The following is a 19020-nucleotide window of genomic DNA, read 5'->3' on the forward strand; positions in this document are numbered from 1 at the left end:
ATAACAACAACAGAGCCACTGCTGTGACAAAAGTAATGAGGGCACTAGGCTGAGAATGAAAGACAAGCCTAAGAGTGTTTACTTATGGATCCAACACTAACACATTTTTCCTAATGTGAATAATCCAATAGCTTCATTTAAACCTCAGAGGAGCTGGTGTACATTATTGTTATTCACATCGCAGATGGATTCATATTTGTCAGTAACAAACCATCAAAATACAAATAAACCAACCCAAAGGTCTATGGATCTACAGTATAAAGAATAATCCCACTCTCTCTCTCTGTCTCAGTCTCCTACCAGGTGAAACAGGGGACATGTGAGGTTGTGGCCGTCCATCGCTGCTGTAATAAGAACAAGATTGAGGAGCGCTCTCAAACTGTCAAGTGTTCCTGTTTTCCCGGGCAGGTGGCTGGCACCACCAGAGCCAGACCCTCCTGTGTGGAAGGTAAAAAAAAAAAAAGAAACTCTCGCAAACTGCATGAGAATTTACATATTCATACTCTATTTGTGAGTGTTGCACTTGAATTGTCCAGACTCTATATCTTTACTTTCTGGCTTCAAGCATCATTTCATAAAGTGGCAAATCTGTGGTCACTTTTCGTAAAAGGATAAAGAGCCAGAATCTCTTCTTTATTCCGTGGAAATTGACTGAACAAATTGCGCTGTAATGGAAACCATCATTTTAACTCCCTCGAACAAATCACTGACTTGTGGCCTACTTACTCTAGTGCAACTGTTCAGTCTGGTCAACTGTGTTGAAAATCATCTTCACATGTTCAGTATATGCTCATTAAAACACTCCACTAAATCACATACAATAGCAAAGAAATGACACTCCAGCTGTGTTGTCATCGTAGACACATTTTCTCCACAAACTCTCCCCTGGTTGCAGCTACTGCTGAATCAGAATCTGTCATGGTCAAAATAGCAAAAACCTGTTTCAATCAACTCATGCCATTAAAGGAATATGTCCAACTAAAACAACCCAGATTTATTTTCAACATAAACATTATTTATATGAACACAGTCAATACATTGGATCTTCCAATACAAACTAAACTTTATGTTAAAGGTTCTTTGAATAGCAGACAGACAATAAAGGGATACTTCACCACAGAAGCATTATTTATTGCCTTTCAAGTACTCAAAAATAAGTGTTGTGAGTGCACAAAGATTTTTTTTCCCTCCTGTAATCAGGGGTGAATGTGAGCCGGAACGGACCGGAACACAGTTCCGGTAAAATATTCATGGCCGTAATGGACTTCCGTTAAAAAAAGGAGGAGAAGGGAGCTGTAAAAATCCCATATTAAATAAAGAAAACGACATCTGAAGATGGTTTCACACTGAACGCGGCAGACACGGTGCACTGCGCGAGGTGGGGCTCAAGCACGCGCAGCGCTGGAGAGTTGCTGGGCTTGGTTTGTGCTCATGTGACATCACAGCGCGCCCACATACACAAGGAATGGACTTCCCCTGCGCAGCCTGCGCCTTGCGCGTTCAGTGTGAAACCACCTTGACACGGAGTTGTGCCAATGAATGCATCTCCGCATGCAAGGCGTTTCTGGTTGGCTGACAGACGGACACGTGGGTCACGTTACCAGCATTGTTAGTTTTGATTGGTTAAAACCACACGTTCTGCTTTCACGGAACAAAAAAGAGAAAGAAAACAAAACAGAGGGCAAAATCAAAATAGTAATTGTTCTTGAAATTTTCCACATGTTTTGTGTCATGTCACTCACTGTAAAGTGTAAACTGATATTTTGCTAAATGAATCATTGAGTGATATTGATGAATGTTTTTTTCATGTATGCATGTCTGCCTGTTCCCTGTTGTTGGCACCGTAGTGGGCAGTTACTGTAAAAAGCAGTTTTCAAAGCATTTCCGGGGGTCGCGGGAAGGGTGGGGCTATGGGGGCTGCAGTTGTGTGGGGAATAGACACCCGAAAACTGGAATAAAAACTGTAATGAAAATCACCCAAAACCAATTAAAGACCATAAAACTTCAGCAGCGGCGGGCGTGTGCTTTTTGTTTTAGGCTCCGGCAAGACATTTAAGCCACTTTCCCCCCTGCCTGTAATACTGCTTAGTGTCTCAAGAATGTAGAAAGAGCCAGCCATGTATATTTAGCGTGAAGCTCATGGTGCCCCACTGCCACCAAGTACAAACAACAACAAAAGTGTTCAAAAATATCTATTTACAAACTCATCAGTGCTACGTCTGGTATAATCCACATCTTCTTGCTTCAGCTAAATCCTCAGTTATTTACAGACACTTTGATTTGAGCTAAAATCAAGCTAACTTTATCACGTCTGATTTAGCACGACTGAGATCGAGTGAGTAAATTCAACTCAATGTGCCAGCTGCTCACACCCAGCACAATACTCCTAATCGAATTGTATTTAGCTTAAATCAAAGAGTTTGTGGTTTACTGAGCAAACACCTGTATAAAGAAGATGTGGATTACACCAGGCGATGCAATTGAGAGTTTTGAAATCGGAAAAACTTTGCTGTCATTTTGTTGCTGTAGCTGTTGTTAGCCATCCACCATCATTAACTTTAAGCTAAATATATATATCTGGCTCTTTTTGCATTTGAGTGTTGTGTTGTTTTTTTTATCCATCATATATCATCGTATATGATCAGGAGTCCACAAACAATTCAGCTAAAAAAAAATTGAGCTAAAAATTGAAGATGCAAGCAGCGTTGTTAGGGCCTGAGCCCCCGGCCCCAATCCAACGGTGTATTGGCCGAGTTTGTAGGCCTTGTAGTTTAGGAGTTAGAAGCCTGAGTCTGATCAGAGAGTGAGAGCAGAGCTGAGAGCTGGCCCTTTAAGAACCCCTCCCTCACTGCTCTGTCTTTGATCTGTGCTAGAGTGAGAGCAGAGCTGAGAGCTGGCCCTTTAAGAACCCCTCCCTCACTGCTCTGTCTTTGATCTGTGCTAGAGTGAGAGCAGAGCTGAGAGCTGGCCCTTTAAGAACCCCTCCCCCACTGCTCTGTCTTTGATCTGTGCTAGAGTGAGAGCAGAGCTGAGAGCTGGCCCTTTAAGAACCCCTCCCTCACTGCTCTGTCTTTGATCTGTGCTAGAGTGGAGAGCAGAGGAGGATGAACAGAATTGTAGTGTGTAAAAGTGAAATAAGTCGGCATACATTAGTCAAGAGTGACACATAATACCATATTTTTGTAGGGATTTTTGTCAGGAAGAAAGTGGTGTGTATTTTGAGGCTGTGGGACATTTAGTTTACATGTGAGAAGCGCGTGTTTGAGAGTATGCACCATGAGAGCAGACAGGTGCCCCATTGGTTTCCATTGTAAGGTGAAAAGTGTAAAAAGTGTCTCCCCCACTTTGAGGGCTTATAAAACCCAAACCTTTTACGCTTTATAAAAACTTTTAATAACTTTTGATCAGCAGAGTTAGGAGAGTCATGTATGAAGTTTTGGAAGCGACACCATGAACGCCCTAGCAGAAGATAGCGTTTGTTTGGGGCGCAAAATTGTCCAAAATTGGACATTCGTGTCCAAATTGTGGACATCCTGTTAGAGTTAGGTCAAGGGTGTCTGTGTATGATTTGTCCGTCTTTATGAGACGAATAAAACGGTGTTGGTCCCATGTCTGTAGGACATTCCTACAGGCTGTAGCGTGTTTTTTTGTGTATCTAGATGGCACTATTGAGTAGAGCGCTTCTTATTTGTTTAATTCTCGATTTTTTCGAGATGTGTGTACCAAATTTGGTGAGTTTTCGAGCATGTTTAGGGGGTCAAATTAACGTTTGAAGTGGCGAGTGTGTAGAGCAAACATAATAGGGACTTCAGGCGAAGGCCCTAAGAAACAAACCATAACCTTTTCGATTCTCTGTTGCTGTAAATGATCAGCAGTGAGTTTGTTCGACTGAAAGCTCCAGCTGGTCCCACTTAGTGCTACCATGAACAAGCAACAAACAGGAAATGTAATAGTTTGTTTTTAACTCAAACCGGAGTGTTTGAGAATGACTGAACTAACGGCTGAATTAAGATGACATGGAGTATAGTGGATAATGTGCATGAGAGACAGTTTTGGACAGTTTTAGTGCTTTAATTTCGGAATTGGTGGCCATAGGGCACCATTAGCTTAAAGCTAAATATATGTGGCTGGCTCTTCTGCATTCTGAAGTCACAAGGGAATTATGGATTGATGAAAAATCATCTGGTGAGCTCAAGACATCTATTTAAGAGTCACTGCCATCCTTATGTGATCATATGAATCTGTCGCATCTGAGATAATGTTTTAAAATGAGACAAATACTTCGGATTCCATTTGAAAAATTCCGTTTTCCTAATTGCATGATTAGGACAAAGAAAAACTACACCAGCAGTCAAGGTCAAGGAGTTGGTATTTGTTCTTAATTTCAGTATTTATCTACACACTGGCTTAGTGTATTTTGCTCTCTATGTATTTTCTTGAATTTAATATGTTTCGATGGTGGACTCGTGCCTTCATCACCCGACTCATGGGTGCTGCTGTTCCTTCGTATAGCCAGTAGGCAGCGCTTTTCCCATTGAAATGACTCCATCAGACACAGCTGCCAGTTTATCCAATGGTTTTCATCAATAAAAAGGAGATTTGTTGTTTAACCTCTTTGATGGGAGCACTCCTGTGGTAATGATCTAATCAGCCATAGAGAAGATGATTTGTTTGTGTAATGAAAGCTGGGATAAATAAGGAACAATGTGAGACATCTGATAGACTTGGTATACTTTGCCACTAAGAAGAAACAAGTTTGATGAGGAGCTAATAGACACACAGGACGACTGAGTGAAGGTCATTCAAGGATAAACTCCTTTCGATGATCTTAATTAGTGCCAGTGCACCCCCTCCGCAGTATGTCCTCTGTCACAGTCGTTTTCTAATTTCCTATTCAAATCTCACCTCTGAGTCTCAGCACTTCTCACTTCCAAATCCTGTGCTCGGTCAGCAGCACTTATCTCATGAGTCATGTCTGACCTCGGAGTTCACAGTTACAAAAGATCTCACCACAGCCAACACAGAGCGTCGCACACACAAACACACATTCAACCAGTACACACGTGCACACCACTCTCACCTTTTAGGATTGAGCACTGATGGAAAGAGACAACCCCCACTCAGAAGCCAACCTTTGTAGAACGGCCATGGTGTAAATGGAGCTGCATTATTGATGCCGGCTGAAAGAGGAGTAAATGACAGCAGGTCCCATTACTACTACTGCACCATGAGGACCATTACTGGGAGGGAGCCAGACTTTTTAAAATGAACTCTATTTGTCACAATTTTCCTTATTTTTTCCAACAATCATGAAACTGCCACATTTTGTTTTTGATTTCTAATAGAACTGATGGTTTGAGTGAGATTGAAAAATTGTTGCTATAAGTTTGTGGTTTCGAAAATTTGAGTTTTAATGGGAAGAATTGTTAAAAGCCAATGTAGTCAAGAGGTCAGTATGTTGAAAAAAACTGCAGAAAAAACATGTTTTTGTGTGTGTGTGTGTGTGTATACGTATGTTTCTAACTAAGCTCAAATTTTGTCAACAACACATTAAAACCTAACAGCCAGTTCTCATGCCCAGATCAACACATTCTCACACTTCACCACAAAACCTCAGCTTGTATTGCTTCCATACACACACCCTTTGGTCAGTGTAGAACTCACTTAGCTCTCAAATGAGGGTGTGCACGCGTGCACACACACACACACACACACACACACACACACACACACACACACACACACACACACACACTTGACCTGGCCATCTTGTACAGCTCTGAAGCACTATCGTCGAGTGTTTTGATGCAGAAGTGAATATCGATTGTTCCATTTCCCATTGCAGACAAACGATACAATTTAGCATGTATTTTTGCCTAGTGTGAAGGAGGTGCAGGTACTGTAGCTGTACCTGGATTGCAAATCCTCTGATTGCTACACTTCCCATATGTCCATTTTTGAGAGCATTATCTAAATGTAACAAACAACAAACAATTTGTCAATTGTAGACCTGACGGTAGTCACCTATCAGCAAAGGTTTTCACACTTTCTGCTGGTACTGCACCTCCACACTCATGTACCTTTCATGCCTCGCTGAGGGAAATATGACACTTGCAGTGTATCCACTTGTGGATGTGAGTCTAAAACAAGCTTTGGCATGTGCTGCTATTGACACGAAAATGTTTTGTAGCATCTCCTGCTGTCCATAATCCAGAAGTCTTAGTCCCTCTGAGTTGTTGACACCTTTCTTTAATTCTCGTACCATAACTCCCAGCGATGGTCAAGGGCCCTTGCTTTTGTCCTCAGAAAGAGAGCGGGTCTTTCCATTGAATGGATTTCTTCCACTGTCGCCAGCCATTGAGCTTGTCCCTGGGGGGGGGGGTCGCTTTTCAACCAATTCCTTGTGATGGCTTTTTTACCTGAAATAATCAATATTTTAAAAAGGTAGCAATCTTTTTTATGAATTATGTCTCCAGGGATCAAGCCAAATAACATCACTTGGGAGGTTCTAGGAACCTCAAAGCCAACGAGCAAACTCAATAGGGTTTTCGCCTGAAGTACCGTGTGGCTCAGGCCCTAAATATATCCCCCATAATCTGGACTACCCCTTCCCAAAATACTTGAATTTTTCCACACGACCAAAAAATATGAGCGTGACCAGCATTCATCTGCCCACAATGTCTCAGCACTGTTGCTGAGTGCCAGTTTGTTTAGACTTGATATGGGGTGTGATAAAACATTGAATCAACCCCTTCCATCCGAATTCCCTCCATTTCCTTGAGCTAGTAGACGTGTGCTGGGTTATTCAGGCTGTTTGCCAGTCGCCCTCTGAAATTGTCACATTTAATTCTTTTTCCCATTTGGATTTGACGGACAATGTGTTATGACCATTCGAATTTTGTAGGCCGTGTACAGCTTAGAGACTAGTCAGGGTCTGTTTATATGCACTAATGAATAATTGCATCACCTTGTTTCTTTCCAATATTCCTCTTCCTTTGACTTCCTTCTCATGAAAATCTCTCAGCTGCAAATATCTAAACATGTCTCTGTTTTTAGTTTGTTTTTTAGCTCAAAGTGTTTAGGTATTTGTTGGTTACTGAACATACAACTTGACAAAGAGGATGTCTATTACAGCAGACGATGCAGTTGAGAGTTTGTAAACAGACATTTTTGGGCAGTTTTGCTGTTGTTAGCTGTCATCTGCAATTAGCTTCAAGTTAAATATACATGGCTGGCTCTTTCTGCGCTCTGATGTCAAATAGAAGTAATACAGTGGTGGAGAACATCTGTGTTACCTTGACGTCTACTGTATTTGTGAGTACCTGAACTATAAAACAATCTTTTTTGGGTTAAGTACTGCCTTGTAGTGGAAGTGAGGAAAATCTTTGATAAGGTAAGGTAAACTTAATAAAGTTTTGATTTAGAAAAATGTACTCCCTTCTTTAAAAAATGTGATCTTACTTGTTGTGCACATATGCAGGAGCACAGTTTAGCCTACCCGATGACGTCAATGTCAACATCAATACAACGATGTCAAAATGTAAAGCAAAAATAGGAACTATAACAACAAAATGTTAGCAGCCTTCCCTTCAAAAAGGCACCATTTAAGCTGTCAGATGTTTAAGGCTGTGGAATATTAAACCTGATGGCTTTCTGACCATTAAATCATCAATGTGACAATATAAAAGCAGCATTTTAATAGTATTTACTCCAACTCTTTCATTTGTATAGCTGCGAGTAACTACAATGCTCAGATGAAAGGAGCAAAGTAGAAAGATGAAGATAATAGGTATACAATGGTTCTTAGATGCAGCACTCCAGTTAAAAAGGATGTTTAATCACTCAGAGACAGTGATAGAAGTAAACAGAGAGCACAGCACATTTAGGTTGGTGTATGATACGGGGAACTCTTGTGTTCTGCTAGGCAAGGAAATCCAGTTGAACAATGCAACACACATCAGTCTCTTGTTTATGATAATATCCCATCTCTAATGTCACAACTTTGTCATTTGATGACAGTTCCCTTTCTTTGAGAGTTTTTCAATTCCACCCACCTCTTGTGTTTTCTCATCATGGATACCTTTGTTGACTGGCACAGCGACAGTGTGTTAGCAAATTATCGCAGAGAGAAATGGAGGTCTGTGTACTCCAGGATCACTGAGTGGAAGAGTTACAAGGCCTGAGGGTATCTGTGCCTCTGGGTGCCAGGCTGGCTTTGTGTGTATGTGAAGGTGCATTATATTCCCTTTAAATAGTAATGACCTGGGAGCTTGGCCATGAAACTGATTCGGGTTTTACACCCAACACTTACTGCACAGCGGGGATGATGACCATGCACACACACACACACACACACACACACACACACACACACACACACACACACACACACACACACACACACATGCATGCATGCATGCACCCACGCACGCATGGCACGCACACATGCATGCACCCACGCACGCACGGCACACAAACACACACACACACACACACACACACACACACACACACACACACACACACAGGTTTGCGTAGCTATCCTTATTAGGACATTCCATTGACTTCCATTCATATGAATATCCTAACCCAAGCCCTAATCTTAATCCCAACCCTAACCAATTGATGCCTAACGTCAACCTCAAGCTAACTGCAATTTACACCTTCACTCTAACTTTGACCAGGTGTTCATGAATTAAGTTCTGCTGCATTAGGACCCGTCTTTGGTCCCCATGAGGACAAGGGGTCCTGATAAGGTTAGTGTTTATATCAGAAAAGGTCTCCAAAAGATAACAAAAAACAAACACACACACACACACACAGAGGTTTGTGCAGCTATCTTTACCAGGACATTCCAATGACATCCATTCATGTGGGAAGCCCAACCTACACCCTAATCCTACACCTAATCCAAACCCTAACCCACACCCTGTTCACAGTTTAACTCTAACTTTAACCAGGAAATCAGAAACGATGCTGTGCCACATTAGGACTGTTCTTTGGTCCCCATGAGGACCAGGGTTCCGATAAGGTTTGTGTTTATAACAGAAAATGTCTCTAATAGGTAACAAAAACCTGGTATACACAACCACACCCACACATCCCACAAATGTGCACAGCAGGCGAAATGCGCAGGCGTGCAATTCAAACGAAAAGTTAACTCCCCACTGTAGTTTGTGTTGCTCCTCTGAGTGAGTACTTTTGTGAAGTGTGAACAGACAAACACTCTGACAGATGCATGCCTGAGTGCACATATTGTATCACTGTGAACTGCTTTATATCAGTATTCATTTGAATGACAGTCTACCATGGGATGTGTAGTTTAAATAGCAGTACTTTTTTGTCATGTGAGTGGAATAACGTTATATTAAATACTAAAAGATGAAAGTGGGTTTTCAGATTAATCACATGAAATAATAACATGCCATCCATGCCACTGTTGGCTGATGCAGCCACAGTGAGTTCTAAAAACATAGAAAAAAATGTACAGTTGGGCAAAAACATTCCTGATGAACTGATAATCAGTCTGTTTTTTGTTGTTTTTTTCTTAGAATGAAGTGTTAATTTTACTTTTGAGTGTGAACTTTCTCATTACGTTGACTTTTTGCAAAATGTCATGAAATTTCTTGTTAGGGTTGAACACGTATTGAACCAGGCAAAGGTAGAAAACAGCAGTCCTTCTCCAAGTGTTAATTGGTGTCACCTACATAAAAGCTATGACAAAGGCAGTCACAAGAGTCTGTCTGTTCAGTTCTTACAAAGTCTCAGTGGGAACATTTGGATGCAGTTTCGACTTTGTCCACTTGATGTCACAAACATGACAACGACAGCAGCCAGCAGCAGCAAAGGAAGCGGTGAACTCAGCCTGTGTCCCCATGAATACTCCTGTAAACGACTGACTTGCTCACACAAACAAATGCGAAAAGCTGTGAGCACACTGGCATATTGTGATCAGTAGCAGGAGGGACGGTGCTGTCGGCAGCCTCGTGGTGTGAAGCCTCTACAGACCTTATTTAGAGAACCCCAGAGACTAGAAATAAGAACCTGGGGAATAACATTGCCTCAGTCCCTTGTGTTGCCTAATCACCTGCACCAGAAGCAAAACACACATCTAGACAATAACTCAAAGTTTGACAGAAAACTTTCAGCCATTTTTAGGGAAGATTCTTTTGTAATGAGATGATAGAAGCTGTGATTAAATGTGAGTGAGCTGTAAAGCTTATTTAATCAGCATGTACACCTGTAGCGAATATAAATGTAGCCTCTTAATGAGATGTATGCAAATAGAAAAGGCAGGCTGAGAGCTACTCCATGTGTTTACATATACTTCAGTTCTATTTCCAAATGATTCGTTTTCACTTGAAGTTTTTGAATACTGTAATAAGAACATTGCAGTGAGGACTTTGCTATGAAAAATGTAAAGCTGCTAGTGTCAAATTTGCTCCACCAGCCTCCCTCCAAGTGCTAATAAGGTGTCGGTTAGGCAGTGTGTTTTGGAATATATTCCCTTAAATGAGACCACACTCAGTCAATTTGAAACTGCTGTGCTGTGTGCCACATCTTGCGTATTTTGATTTATGTGTTTCTGTAGCCTTGCCCCGTGTATTACCCAGCCCGTTCCTGTGTTCCCCTGTTCTCATGTGGTTTTTAATGACAACCTGAAAGGGAATGCTGAATGGAACATGTGGGATATGTTTTAGAGCTTCTATTACTTTGAAGATGCTAAATTGCTAAATTTCCCCACTGTGGGACGATTAAAGGTTTATCTTATCTTATCCTAAGATGGTGGCCTTAAGAAAGAAATTGCTTAAAAATGATTTCCTAAAATTGTGGCACACAGTTTCATAACTCAGTCTAATTTGTGATATGTCAATGTATCACTGCTGTAATATGTGGATTTTAAAAGGGATTTTACCATTTCTTTTTTTTCTCATCATGACAAGCAAATTTACAGTCTTCCCTCCAATGTGGGTTGGAATTTCAGTCCTCTGAGTAAATTTGGAATTCCCGAGCTTGTATTTATGACGTGAAGTTGTGTAAGACGAGTAAACTTTATGCAAATTTCCCATGGTGAAAACCACACGAGTGGGGTGTTCACATTGGCTTTCTGGTGACGACCAGTAAACACGTTTGAAGGCAACTTAAGCCCTGTTCAGACTACACAACTTTTTTTGTCAGCGACACGCCCTGCTGTTCACACCACCCGACGCTCACTCAGCTGCTGTTCACACTACAAGATTTGTCGGCAGACAGGAGTGTTCAGACTACATAATCTTTCCCGTCAGTAGGCGTGGCCAACTGCCCAGCTGGCCAGGAAACTCTTTAACGCAGCGCACCCCCCTTTCATTGTAAACATGGACGCGGAGCAGAACGCAGCCCTCCAGGTCGTTTGTGCACTACTATGTAGCGAAAAAAGAACAAAAAAGATGTCCACTTTTTGTCGCAGACATCGCATGCGACCTCCCAGTCCATTGTCTTCAAGCTGTTCACACCTCATTACTTTTGTCGTGGCGGTTGTTAATGCCTCACCCCAATTTGGGGGAGGGAAGTCGCCGACGTCTAAAATCGTGGAGTGTGAACAGGGCCTTTTGGATCAGTGACTGGAAGCTTCCTTGCCATACTGCTGGCTTCCACATTCTGTAAACTCCTGTTCCATTTAGGAACTTGGATTATAAATGATGGCTCACTGGATCCAGTAAAAAAAGTAGTACCATAATTAATTTGATCAAGTACACCTGTGTTTACCCTGTGATGTATGTCAAAGCAGCTGCTGTGTAAAGGGCGCTCATGATGTAGTACTGTAAGGCAATTATTGTACCGTGAAAATCTTGCAACCCTGCGAACAAGTGAGCAAATGTTGAACTGCTGCCTCAAAACAAGATTTAAGAGCGTCACTTTCAGAGATAGTCGTGCAAAGAGAAGAACAAATCTATGGCCATGTGAGCAGTAGCTGAAGCTGAAGAAGTATGTGGTCCCGGGGGAGATGATCTCAGAATTAATGACTGCTCACAGATACGTGTAATCATTTTAACATGAACCTGTCCAGTCTGAGTGTTGTACATCATCTGATCTAACCATGACATCACAGGCATGTACAATTTATTCCCAGACCTCATGGGCAGGTGCTGATGGGTCAGGCTGGCCCCTTCAATATATTTTGGAGATAAAGTGCTGGGTCCTTATAACCCTCACAGGTCATTAGTTCTGCAACAGTTTTAGTCTTCCAAAGCACAATCATCAACACCATAATGGCCACTTTAACTAGCATTACACAGGCATTGGTTTTTGGAACAGCTAACGTGCCACAGAGCTCCTGCATCATCGCAATGTGTTCAACATTTTGCTTTGTGATCACCGGTAACTTGGCAACTTGGCTTGACTTCTCTGGACTTAAAGGTCCTCCGAACTCTGTGTGGCTCCGTTTGTGCGGCCTCAGTTCTTTTTGTTCCGTCTCTTCTGGACTATCAAACAGCATCTTCCCTCCATTCCTCTTCTTCATTTTCCCTGCTCCCTTCACTTCCCTTTTCCACACTACAAAGATGTTTTCTTGGCAAACACATATTATTTAGCTTGCTCAGCCCCCCCCCCCCCCCCCCCACACACACACACACTTCCTCTAAGTCACTGTGTTGTCGTCTTTCATCACGCTTGAGAGGATTTGGCCATCTCCTTTCACGTTATGTAGCCATTAGCAGCTCATCCCCTACATTTGTTGAAAACTGTGGTCACAAGAGATCACCATTTCTTTATAAACACCATCAATCGAGCAACTTAATGAAGTTGTAGAAATGGGTGCTCTCTTTTATCCAGTGCTGCATCCACACTTGAGACGGGAGGATGGATAATGAGTTTGGAGAGAGAATTGAGTTGTTCTTGGATGTCGGTTTGTCTGCTGTCTAGACAAGAGATCAGATGATCGAAATGATTTGAGTGTCAGCTGCTACACACAGTACAAACTAAACTTTGGCCAGCTGCATTTGTTTAGTTTCTAGAAAAAAAAACACCCGCTTATCCTTCATATGAGACAGAACTGGCTAATATCTCAGATAAAGGTGTGTTGTGAGCTTTGTCTGCAAATCATCAATGCATTTCGGTCAATTATACACTTATACACACAATTTTGCACTTATTTAATTAATTACACTTTTTTACTAAAAAATATGACGTTTAATCTGCAGGACTTCGTTTCCAGAGTCTAAAACAGTAAAAAAAAGAAAAGAAAAGTTTGATTTGGGAATAACCGTGGATCAGGAGGATTCTTAAGATTCATTTCTCTTATTTTCTTTCAAAAAAACATATACCGCAAAACACTGTATTATTTTTCTTGAGTCAGACACAATGGTGGGGCTTTTCTATTTTCAGAAAATCCAAAGGCAATGCCATATTTAGTTTTTCACAGAACTGCACAGATAGGGGAAGGAGAGCTTTTATCCCAGCAAATGTCATACAGCTCATCGTAAATATGAAGTCTCTGCTTTTTTAAATGACAGCAGTAATGCATCATAATCCCGTTTTTGTTTGCTGTGTCATGCAAAACAAATAAAATGCTTTGGCTCAGGGTGTTCTGAGTTTCGCTGATTACGGCCGACTGAAACAATTTGGAAAGGTGTGCGATAAGCGGTCATGAGGATAATTTCAATAATGCACAAACTGACCTCAGGGAATTAAGAAAATATCAAATTCAGAGATGTTTGCCCTGTGAGAGGATCAGTGGTAGCACAGTGTGGGCACATCTGATCTCTTCATTTACTGCTGCAAAGCTATTACATTAAATCTGGTTTTGAATTTCACCCACTCTGTTTCTATTTTTCTGCGTCGATGGCAGATATACACTTATTTCACACAGGGTTTAAGATCCAGTGTTGACAGATTACATTAATCTGATTAAAATGAACAAAAACAGGTAACCACAGTACTTTATAGCTGTGGGGAAACCCACAGTCATCATATTACAGACAGACAAACACCACATGACGGCTCAGCGATACTGTAGGAGTCATCAGTGCTAATTTGGTGCTGCTGCAGTTACAGCAGGACGATCAGCTCATGAGGTTGTATTGTTGGTGCCAGTATCACATCGACCTCTCACAGCATACAGTAGTTATGATAGTTAATTTTAGCTGTGGAATTAATGTAAAGTCGAATAATCTGCCCTGGATTAACAATTCAGTGATCTGCTGTCTCTCCCACATCTGCTCCAACAGCGTCCATCGTAGCCCAAAAATGGTGGTGCCAGATGCAGCCATGCATGGACGGAGAAGAGTGCAAGGTCTTGCCAGACCTGACTGGCTGGTCATGCAGCACTGGCAACAAAGTCAAAACCACCAAGGTAAGAGGAATGGCTGTCTGTATTTGTATTTCTCTGTACATGCATGCAGAGGTGACAAAAGTACACATTTGTTACTCAAGCAGAAGTACACTCTTAAAGGGAAAAAAACAAACCAAACTTCCGCTATCGTGGGTCTGCCATTGTTTTGATTTGGGCTGCGAGTTATAAATGATAAATCAATAGTAGGACCAACAACAATAACAATATTAAAACATTAACTAAAATTATATAATAAATCACCAAAAAGTAAACTCTATGAGTTTAAAATGATCTCTGTAGGATCGCTATATTGCTAATTTTCATAATTTGATCAGGCAGCAGAGTAACACTTGAAGACTGTTTAGGCTCAAAAAAATACTTTTTTCTTCATAAAGAAACATGTTAAAATGTATTTTATTGTCATTAAACTGTGTAGTTTACCTTTTTTTTCAACGATGTGGAAGTCTAAATATCTAATCAAGGGAACCATAATGGTTCAGTTTTGGCCCTCCAAGAAAAAAGATCAGGTGCCGTGGCTCAAAAGTACAATGTAGTATTGAGACTTTTTTCTGCTCCATCCACAGTGGTGGCTGGCCCTCTGTCAACCATGCCATCACTCACGTCAAGACTACTCCTCCTCTCCTGACACAACACAAATATTGCACTTATCGCAAAACTAGAAGCCATTTCTCAATGGATCTCATACCTTAAACACATTCTGGTTGGATTCAGTAATTCTTTCTTTCAAGGCTTTTTTTAAAATGCAAGGACTATAAATTGCATGTATGGTGTTAGAATGTAGAGAGTAAAAGTACAAAGTTGTTCATTTAATTACAAAACCCTGAGAAATCTACTTCAGTACAGTGATAAAATATTTGTACTTCACGACCTGTACGGATGTAATTAGATTTCTCTCTTTTTGCAGTGTCACCCAGATAAATCCAACTCCAATTACTGCAGTGTATACATGGATCAAGTTTGAAAAAAAAAGGCATCTTTTTTTGTATGCAAGCAAAGCAGAAGCCACCTTATCTGTGCTCACATCAACAAGTTCACGAAGAAGCACATGATGTTCAGCAAGAATGAATAACTGTATTACTGAGTGTCATCAGGCTTGATTTACCGGCCAGAATTGACCTTCGAATGGATTTTTCTTTCTTTCTGGGAAATATCTTATCAGAGTGATAGTTAAACGGAGCCTCTTTGACATGAGACCTGTATTTCTCGTTTGTAAACCATCCATGATTGAGTATGAAATCAACGTGAAACTAGTAAGAGGCAGATGTTGCCCTAATCTTCACCATGAGTAAAGTCTTAATTGAAACGCTAATCTCAAACTTCAGTTAAAAATTACAAAGGCAATACAGAGCTAATCAACAAGCGATCCCACAAGTGAGCCTTATTTGTTAATCAGCTGTAACCATATCTGCTCCGGCGAGGGAGCGAGAACAACTACGGCTGGAGAAAACACAACCTCGTACACTCAACACAACCGCTGTGTGATGGCATGTAAACTTGCGCTATTTAGATTGGATTAAATTGATTTAAACGAGGGTCCTTCATGGCCCTTTGTAAACTGCTGAAGTGTGAAAGTTAATTTGCGGGACTGACGACCAGAGTGTGTACATGTACGTGCGTGCTGGTGTGAGTGTCAGAGCAGGTGCTGTTGATTTACAGGTGAAAAGAGAAACAGTTATGAGGGAAGTGGTGCAGGCGCCAAAAGAATAATTGCTCGAGAGATGGCATAACAGCACAACATCTGTTGCATTCATTAGAATGCATTATGACTGGGGCCTTCCACAGAGGCTCCACAATTAAGAGTCATAATTAGATTGGTGAGTGGGATAGACTGATGAACAGAGGCACTGCTGGGCTCAGTTGTAGGCAGAGGAATTAATGACCCCGGGCCTAACACCAATTCTGGGACTAGGAGGTGCAATTATCCCGATTCTGTTGCTTATTGCCATCTCGGCTCCCCGTCTATCTGCTTTGTCTCTCCCACTCTGTGTGAGTAGCCAATCAGCTGATAGAGGTCTACTGCATCAGTAGACATTAATTGTGCATTTTCAAGGTGTTTTGGGACCTTCGGAGACTTGGAGGCAGATGTCACTGAAGATGGTTGCAACGACACATCAATTCCGGCAGCTGCTTGCATGACCCTGCTCTCTCTCGCTCTCTGTGCGTCTCCTTTCTTTCCTTCCCTTCCCTTTGTGGTTCAATTCACAGTCTGAGTGTCTCATTCGCTGTGATTATCTGAATCTGTCCACCTGTCTTTCACTCCCATAAAGCATACCTGTGCTGTAGAAAGCAGCAGAGAGAAGAGGAGAAATATATTTAGAGAACCAGTGTGACCAAAAATAAATTAAAGAACAGAATGCACATATGAAAAGGTTTTTATGCTGCTGGTACCCAACTCTACATTGTCGTTTCAGTTGTAAAATACAAGTCAAAACTTCTCTGTAACCAGGCATGCTGCGAACATTCGTGACAGGTTAAATGTGTAACCACAGCCAAGTCTTCCAGAGAGTGTTGTCTGCGTCAAATTTGGAAAAGTGTAACCGCAAAAGGCCTTTGCCTCCATTGTGTATTTGGCTTGGACACATCACAGTGGAGACATTGCATGCTGTCTCACTGTGTTCCTCCTCTCAAATATACTTTGCTTTCTCACCCAGAAGTGTTTGGTACGGACTGATTTACCGTAAATCAGTACATGGTTGTACCAGTGTAATTTGGTACTACTACCTTGGTATTATTTGCCACAGTTTGTGTAAAATAATCGTTATGCCAGAGCCCATAACGCTATAATAAATTGGAAGTTCTTTCATTTCTGGGACAACAAAACCCACTGCAAACTCTTCCACATTTGCAATTTTCCTCCTTCTGTTTCTTTTCAGTCTGCTGTTTTGTTTGAGAAAGCTGAAGAGATTTAACTTTCAACACAGATTTTGGAGAAACTGCGGACATCGGCTCCCAAAAACAAGCTAGCAAGCTATGAGTGCGCTAACAGACGATTGCTACCTCTGTTGTGTTCCATTGTGTTACTCTCTACAACGATGTGTTGGAGGTTTCCATCTTGTCGTGAAGGCATACTCCATGTGATAAATGAAATTACAGACCCCAGACTTTTATCTGGGAAAAATGAGGTATAAACCACAGACCCAAGACCAGTGAACCACTCATAATACACTGAATTCACAAAACTGTGAACCAGTTGTTCAATCTTATGGAACTGATGTGGAACCAGAGATAAGGAGGAAGTTGTTTGATCTGCAATATTTACCCCTTTCACACTGACACATTTATTCATGTGTGAGACACAACGTCCACATAATTACATGTGTCTGTGACCTGACTCTTTATTGTTATCTGTTTTTTAGGTCACACGATAGCGAGAGAGCCGCTGGACTCAGCCGCAGGACACGCAAAACTCTCAATGTAGAAAGGATGGATGACTCACCCGTATTTACTGTACAATGGGGAAAATATCAAGGCAAAGACTGCTCTCAGCCTATCCATCAGAAGACAACAGGATCAAATGTACTCATCCCAAATGATGCACGAGTGGCCATGTGGAGCCAAACATACGGCATATGCACTATGCTGGCAGTTGAAACCAACACACTACAATTATGGACACCCAGGGTACATGTGGACAGAACCGGACTCTGATTTTCCTCTTCTGGACTGGACTGATCAATAATTTTAAACAGTGATTAAGCATTTCACAGTATATATTTCAACCAAGCATTTGTGAGGGTGAGATGCGAACTAAAAACTGCACTTAGTAGAGTGCTACTGGACGTACTACAGACCTTTTGTCCGTATGTAGAGCTTGTACTGCAGACAAGAGATAGCAGCTCATAACTAGCAAATAGCAAATTAGCATCAAATTGCTCTTGTGGGTCAAGTCACTACCATGAAACTGTTTTGTGAGAGTCAATTTGCAGTTCTAATTAGGAACTGCAGGCTAGGATCATAACAACATATTAAAAATTCATGTAAGATATTTGCACTTGTTGAAACCGTTTGGGAATGTTTTGTTTTTCACGATATCTGCCATCCTTGAATGACTGTAACATGAAACTCAAGGTGAATGAGTTTCTTGTAAAATGTCTGAAGTAGACAAAGAAATATATCATGGCCCATTACTCCTGAGTAGTTATCGGTGAGGCTTAAACTACTGAGCCTTGCTAACTTACAGCTAAATAATGAACTCACATTTTCAAGATTATAAATCTTCGATCCATTATATTTGGTCTGTGACATTGCTTATGTCATCTGTTCAACAGAGGCCCATAAAGTGTTAATAAAGAGGGATGACTTGTCTTTATTTCTCTCTGCAAAGATTCAGATTCTTTGTAAATACAAAGGAAGTGCACAAATAAGGGTCTTTTAACTACCTTTACAAGGAGACGGTATGTTTTTGAACACACATTGCTCATTGATTTTCCTCCACATTGCTGCTTCACTGAGATATACAGAAATAATTGCCACAGATAATGGCAGTTCAACTCTGTGTTTTTCCCCCGACAGGGCTCCATCATTACTGCACACTGAGTACAATAGTGTAGCACCCAAACAACCGTCTTACATCTCAATTATCTGTCCATTCTCTCTCTATTTCCTTTCAGTCCCTCAATTGTGTCCCTCATTCCTTCCCACCAGGGAACTCATCAGAGACAACGACACATTTTAAACAGGCTTAGATTCTT

General features: G+C 41.3%; 1 protein-coding gene across 1 annotated transcript in view; it reads left to right on the forward strand.

Annotated features, from left to right (window-relative positions):
• Positions 1-18597, forward strand: part of tafa4b (TAFA chemokine like family member 4b) — a 40671-nt gene extending 22074 nt beyond the window's left edge. The window contains exons 4-6 of the mRNA XM_086200637.1: positions 293-448; positions 14205-14329; positions 17686-18597. Of these exons, the coding sequence (XP_086056763.1) occupies positions 293-448; positions 14205-14329; positions 17686-17697 (293 nt within the window). The 3' untranslated portion in view covers positions 17698-18597. The remainder of the gene's footprint in view (positions 1-292; positions 449-14204; positions 14330-17685) is intronic.
• Positions 18598-19020: the final 423 nt, after the last annotated feature.

The sequence above is a fragment of the Aulostomus chinensis genome, chromosome 3, assembly GCF_037954235.1.
Source record: "Aulostomus chinensis isolate RoL2024-O1b breed Wild chromosome 3, RoL_Achi_v1.0, whole genome shotgun sequence".
Taxonomy (NCBI): domain Eukaryota; kingdom Metazoa; phylum Chordata; class Actinopteri; order Syngnathiformes; family Aulostomidae; genus Aulostomus; species Aulostomus chinensis.